Below are 6,796 nucleotides of genomic sequence, written 5' to 3'. Positions count from 1 at the left end.
ATAACCGACGGTCAGTGACCGGGGGGTTCATCACCATGCGTGGAATGGCGATCGGTTGGGTGTGCAGAAACAAGGCGACGTGCCATTATCGACGATGGAGGCTGAGTATACGGCCGCCTCGGTCATGGAACAGAAGCTGCTGGGGATCCGAGAACTGCTCAAGGAGCTGGGTGTTGCGGTCGTGGAGTCAATATATTGCTGAAGGTCGATAACCAGGCCGCGTTGAAGCAGCGGGACGGCGAGAAGGCGTCGTTGAAGGCCAAGCGCATCGACGTCAGGATCAAGTTTGTCGTGCGTCACACCAAGCGTGGCGTGATGAAAGCTGAATACTGTGAAAGTGAGCATGTGCCTGCTGACTTGCTAACCAAGGTGCTTCCGGGTCCGAGGCTGATTAAGCTGATAATGTTTGTGGGGCTGAGCTAAGCTAGCGAACGTGGACATGAAGGGTCGCACCGATCGACGAGGGGGCGTGCTGAAGTACCGGGGTGAACCGTTCACTGAACGCAGTGTTGGCAGTAGGGACTTAACCGGCCTGCCAAAAACTGGCCTAAACCTAGTTCTGCCAAGGGGATTCGGCCCTTAGGCCATGGCCGGGCCATGGCTGCCCAGACTAGATTCTGCCCACAAGCCAGCAAGCCCGCGACGGGAGGCCAAGAAGTAGCAGCTCGTGCGCGTCCGACGGAGACTTCAGCAGCAGCAGCTAGCGCCCGCCCCCGACCGACCAAGGCCGGAGCAGCAGCAGCTCGTCAACGGCCACGCTCAACAGAAGACCAAGGAGAAGATACAGCAAGTCTGCAGCTACGGCCGACGGACATCTGAGCAGCAGCAGCTAGTGCCAGTCCACGACCAACCGAGACGGGATCAGCAGCAGCTCGTGTGTGTCGACAGAGGCCTGAGCAGCAGCAGCTAGTGCCTGTCCCTTACCGACCGAAACCGGAGTATCAGCAGCTCGTAAGCGGCAACGTCTGGCAGGAGACCAAGCAGCAGCAACAGCTAGTGCGTGTCCGACGAAAACCGGAGCGGTAGTAACTCGTAATCGGCCACGTCCGACGAGAGGCTAAGCAGCAGGAGTAGCAAGTCCGCCGCTACGACCAACGGGGGGCCAAGCACCAGCTGTGTGTTCACAAGGTTACACCCTTGAGCATACACTTTTCAGTATGGGAGACGCTGGAGGACGTCCTGAGAGACAAGAAAGCAAGCATTTTAAACGGCTTCCTGAATTGGGGACAGCAAAAGGAGGTTATAGCTATCGCGAATGCAAGTTTTGCAGGGCTGCGTTCCAGAATGAGGTGACCACTACCCCGCCAAAGCCGATAATCGGTAGAGTGCGAAACTACCAAAGCCATCTCGCCAAATGCACATATTACAAGGCGGCTCAACTATGTGTGGAGCCATTGGCGTCGCTGACTGTTGTGGCAACGCCAGATGTAGTACAAAGAGTGACCCTGGTGTAGGTACTACCTCAGAAGTTTTACCAACTACTCCTCCACCAGTTGCTTCACAAACAAGATCCCAGTACGCTGGCATACCTTCACGTCATGCTGGTTCACGAACGGCACGTCCAGCTCATGCTCGCCGCTCACTGATACTCGAGAAGCGCCCTTCGCCGGCAGTCAACGCGTACAACCTAATCGTGAAGAAGACGAAGAAAGAAAAGCGGAGGTTTTCAAAGAGTGAGATCAGACAAATTGAGTGTTATCTCATCGAGCTTCACGCCGACAACCATCTCCCAGACAGATTTATTGAGCAGGCGTCCGTTCTGCGGTTCCTGGAGCTTCTGTGTCCTGGCATTTCAGACGTTATTCCTTCTCGACGAACGTTGAGTGGTCGCATCCTTAAAGAACATGCAAGCCGTTGCAGCACGACGGACACGGAAGCTTTGAGGGCAATGGTGAAGGCTACAAACGGTTGGGTTAATCTGCTCTCGGATGTTTGGCAAAATATCTCCAAGGAACACCTACTGGGCTGTCAACTCTCTCTCTTTGGAATACTGCTTACCTACGCACTCTTACCAGCTGGGGACGAGCATCATGGCATAGCTATTGCCAAACAACTTGAGCAATTACTGGAGCGAGCCCAACTAGAAGGGTGGTGTGTTGGAGCAATGGCGACGGATAATGCAGGACAGTGTGGACGTGCTCGCCGGATTCTGGCCATTCGGTGGCCGCAGGTTGTTTTCTTGTTTTGTTTTGCGCATGACGTCAACAACCTCGTAAAAGCAGTACTAAAATCGAATTTTAATGGTATTGCATCCAAGGCTGCAACGGCCGTCAACATTTTGAACGCGTCATCTTCGAAGTGGCTACCACGTGCTCAAAAAATCATGAAAAAGTTTTACGGGAGATCTTTGGGGCTACGAACGCTATGCGAAACAAGGTGGAACTCTATGCAAGGATGCTTGGCATCTTTGCTTCGCGTTCAATCAGCTCTGTACCGCCAATACAAAACCAATAGTGACTTTCCAAGTCAGCTGCGTGTTTTTGGTGAGTCTCTATTTTGGGAAGAGCTAAAAGAAGCAGAAGCCGTTATCGCGCCAATATCTTACGCATCGTTTCGTCTTCAGCGAGATGAGAATACCCTGGGAGATGTCGTGCAATCATTTCGGGAAATTTATGAGGGTTTCCAGCAACATCTTGTCCGTCGTAACAAACTAGTTGAGTGCGTTGAGCATCGTTGGGCGCAGTGTGAGCAGCCCCTGTTTATGCTTGGCTTTGCACTACATCCAGTGTACGCCGAGATCGCCCGAGAGTTACCTGAGACCGCTGTATCGGGAACCGGCACGTTGTGCAAGATTGCTGTTTACTATTTCCGGCGACTGTTTGCTACTGAGGATATTTGCGAGATACGACGTGATATGCTGGCCTGGATGAAAGGTCGCTTTACCCGAACGAAGCCTAGCGAGTTTCCCAATGTACCATGGGAGTACTGGGAGTGCGTTGCGACGGAACGTCCCAAGAGCCAGCTTCCAACACTCGCCATGAGGGTTCTCTCTATTGCAGTAAATACTGCCACATGCGAGCGTCTTTTTAGTGAGCTTGGCGTAATTCACACTGCAAAGCGCAATCGTATGGCTCCAACTAAAGTCCTCGATTATCACATCATTGCCAAGCATGTTCGCAATCGGTCTAAAAAGATTGATTCCGGGGATCCAAGGAAAAAGCTTCTTATTTCTCCCATTGAGAGAGAAATTATAATGGATGCTACGAGCAGATCTAACCTGTTTGAACCTTCACCCCATCAACAGGGGTTATCGAATGCAGACCATGACAGTGACGATGACGATCCGGGTGACGGTGCTGATGGAACAGCTACTTTGACGATGTGGGGGGAGTTTTTCGACGAGGTGTTTGAGGATGAAGAAATTGATGCGGGCTACACAGAAAACGAAGCTGGTCCTGAGCTGAGAATGTTAAGAGAACAACGTGAAGATGATTCGGAGGACGAGAATGAACTGGAAAATATCCCTTCCCCGATCAAGCACGAATTTACTGTCCATAATGACCGAAACTTCCCACAAGAAGCGCTAATACTCGGGGGATTTCGTGGTCGGAAATCAACACTTACGGAGCTATTTGATTGAAATTGCCATAGTACCAGGTACTCAAAGTAATATCCAGCTTGGCCTTCAAGCGTACGTAATGTACAGTCTGAATTCTTCCAATTGGTATTGCTACTGCTCTCGGTCAGACTTTCACGTCGGTGCTGGCCTCTAGATTCCGTCGACTGCGTACCTGATGTCGACGTCGGCGCTAACCACGCTGTTGCCGCCAGCATGCCTGATGCTGTGGCTGCTGCACCTGATAGGTAAACGAAAAGGATCCTGGTAGATATCCTGCGTAAGCCGCAGCGTTGCTCTGGTCTCCGTCGGATGGGCGCGAGCTGCTGCTGTTGCTGCTTGGCCTTCTGTCGGACGTGACTGTGTACGAGATGCTACTACTCCGGTCTCGGTAGGTCGTGGATGAGCGCTAGCTCTGCCGCTGCATGACCTTGTGTCGGTCGTGGCGGAGTACGAGCTGCTGCTGCTGCTTGGCCTTCTGTCGGACGTGACTGTGTACGAGTTGCTGCTCCGGCTTGGCTGCTTGCCCTTCTGTCGGCTGCTGCTCGGGTCTCCATCGGCTAAAGCTGAGCTAATTTATCCAATTCGTTGTTATTTAAGTAAAATGCTACATTTAAGATGTAATCAGTAAAGTCCTTCCGCCACAGGCTTCGGCCAATCGGCCTGGACGGACTTAATCCGTCCGTCCAAATCCCAAGGACTTTGCCAACACTGCTGAACGGGGTGTGATTGGCTGATCCTTAGCCAAGTGTAAGGACGTCGGCAGCTGCGACGGATCCGGGGATCGGAACATTAGTCGAGGTTGCAGGTTGGTTTCGAGAGCGCGAAGAGGACTGAGAGGTGGATACGAGGTCGTATGTCGAAGACTAAATCTAATGTCACATTCACTTTTGCGTATTAAGCCTCGTGTGCTTTTAAGTGCTAGCATGGCTGGTCGCTGACCGACTTACAGCACAAGCTGTAGGTCGCTCGACAGGAGCTCAACAGGTGGTGAATGGGGTGGTTGAGCGCCCACAGCAGCATACGAGGCAAGGTTTCCTGTGAGGGTCCGGCTTAACTGAGTTGTTTGGTAGGATTATGATATCCTATAGCTGAAGAATCACCTGTACGCCAAAAGGGCTTCTTTGCCTAGCGAAGAAATCTCATAGGTACACAAAATAACCATCATCTCGCCATAGCACTCACCAAGAAAAAAGTCTTCACCCTGCCGTAAACCTCTGCGGACGGCATTTAACACCAGGCTTTACGTATGCGCAATGCCTACTCAGCCCGGTCGCTTTGTGTGGCTTCCATCCTGCTGCACGAAGCTCGCGCCACAATCCCCTGTATGCCTTCTCTCCAGGCTGGTTCATTTTATAACATGAAAGGTGGACAGGGAGAGATTCACAAACCTTTCATTTGCTTATATTGTCTTGTTTTACACACCAGAAAATATCCGTTGCCGGGCTAGACAAAAAATAAAGTACGAAGTTTTCATTGTATACAACTTGTCTGAATATTATGTGCTGTATACAGAAGTCCCGCGTAGAGGGCCGTCTGATAAGTTTTATACATGTAGACAAATCACAGCGATCTTGAGATTTGTCCAAGGTACCTTCAATCTACGTGATCCGATATAAAGGGGGGTGCCACACACTGTGTGAGGTGCAAGCTACGCTTATTCAGGGGGACTTCTGTAATGAGATACTCTGGAGAATACATGGACCGGTACCTTAGTATGCTTACGCTGCTCGCCACCTGATAGCACTAAACAACTACTGTCTTAATTTAGCGCATGATTTGAGCCTTACGCCTAGTACAGGTATTGTATTTTTAATACCGGTAAACAACTACTGTCGTATATTAGCGCATGATTTGAACCACGCCTAGTACAGATAATGTATTTTTAATACCGGTAAACAACTACTGTCGTATATTAGCGCATGATTTGTACAGTACAAGGTAGTACGAAGATTGATTTGTGTACAAATTCACGGCACCTTCGCTGTTGTCAGCTTATTAATATTCTGTGCATCCCGTTCGAGGTTTTCATTGATTGGTCATCAGCAAATACGAAGCTAAACCATCGACGACACGTATGTGCTTTCTTCAGTTTTATTCTGCAATTTAACCCAAGAGCCTCAACCGGTCGCCTTTGTTTAGACCATGCGTGTACCTCACATCGTGCTAGTCACTGCGGTGTATCTTCTTTCAAGTTGCAACGCTCAGTTGCCAGCTGAGGTCATTTCCAAGCTTCCATCTCACCAGGTCGATGCTGTCGCTAGCGATGTGAATCGAATGCTGAGGTCCCACAAGCCAATCGATAACGGGAACTCGGAGGGTGAAGAACGGGCCAAACTCGACAACTCGGTCTCAGACTTGGTGGACGATGCAGCTCTCGGTGCTGCGAAGCTTACCAAGTCCAAGTCGTTCTCATCTATGACTGTAGACGAAGAAATTGCGGCGCTGCGGACTTTCACAAGTGGATGAAAGATAAAAATAAGGCGGTATTCAAACGTTTAGCCTCTGAAGAGAAATTGACCCGGGGCAGGCTTTCAACCAGTGGCACATTAAGGAAAAGCTCAAGACAATGTCAATGAGCCAGCTGGCAGAAGACCCAATGTATTTGTTTTGGATGAAGTACAAGAAGTACTGGGACAAGATGCACCCTGAAGTCTAAAGCGCCATGGCTTGTGTATAATGATTCGTGCCGCTGTCAGGGTGCGCACCAAACCATCATACCCCCCCCCCCAAAAAAAGATTTTAATCAATCGTTAGAAATTCCTATAATTCGTACTCGCTCTCACTTCGTAAGGTGCAATACCGGTAATAATCTGTGCCACTGTCAGGGCTGCGTAACCAGATTATCATCCCCCCCCCAAAAAAACTTATTTTAATAAATAGTTAGAAATTTCTAAAAAACACATCTCGTTCTCACTTCGTAACGTGCAATGCCGGTAGGAACTGCGCTGCGCAATAAAGCTATTGTAAAATGTAGTAAGATACTTGTTTTTTGTAAATAGTATGTTGTTCTGTGATAAAATCCTAAAAACGTTTCGATGTAAGGTCAGAACTGACTACAAATAGGTCGACTATCCGTTTCATGAACGGCACAGTTCCTCGCTGTTTCCCCTTTAAGTATGTAGTATCAACCATGAAGCTGGGAAAGGTGATTACCTTGCCGCAAGGATCTCCAGGGGAGATGACAGACCGAACGCGAAACCCCAATATGCTTACAGCTCATCGGAAGCTGCTGCTGGC

General features: G+C 49.8%; 3 protein-coding genes across 3 annotated transcripts; 2 read left to right on the top strand and 1 right to left on the bottom strand.

Moving 5' to 3' along the window:
- Window positions 1-2,386: 2,386 nt before the first annotated feature.
- On the top strand, window positions 2,387-3,580 carry PITG_06487 (uncharacterized protein; the record flags this gene model as incomplete). The annotated part of the gene is made up of 2 exons (XM_002998549.1): window positions 2,387-2,931; window positions 2,983-3,580. The coding sequence occupies 2 exons, from the start codon at window positions 2,387-2,389 to the stop codon at window positions 3,578-3,580; spliced, it is 1,143 nt and encodes a 380-aa protein (XP_002998595.1).
- Window positions 3,581-3,965: 385 nt separating this feature from the next.
- PITG_06486 (uncharacterized protein) lies at window positions 3,966-4,786 on the bottom strand (the record flags this gene model as incomplete). The annotated part of the gene is made up of 2 exons (XM_002998548.1): window positions 3,966-4,127; window positions 4,742-4,786. The coding sequence occupies 2 exons, from the start codon at window positions 4,784-4,786 to the stop codon at window positions 3,966-3,968; spliced, it is 207 nt and encodes a 68-aa protein (XP_002998594.1).
- Window positions 4,787-5,701: 915 nt separating this feature from the next.
- PITG_06485 (secreted RxLR effector peptide protein, putative) lies at window positions 5,702-6,025 on the top strand (the record flags this gene model as incomplete). The annotated part of the gene is made up of 1 exon (XM_002998547.1): window positions 5,702-6,025. One exon carries the CDS (start codon window positions 5,702-5,704, stop codon window positions 6,023-6,025), a length of 324 nt encoding a protein of 107 aa, XP_002998593.1.
- Window positions 6,026-6,796: the final 771 nt, after the last annotated feature.

Source organism: Phytophthora infestans, genomic scaffold, assembly GCF_000142945.1.
Source record: "Phytophthora infestans T30-4 supercont1.8 genomic scaffold, whole genome shotgun sequence".
Lineage (NCBI taxonomy): Eukaryota > Oomycota > Peronosporomycetes > Peronosporales > Peronosporaceae > Phytophthora > Phytophthora infestans.
Note: the sequence above shows the minus strand (reverse complement) of the source record. Positions and strands in the feature narration are given on the sequence as shown.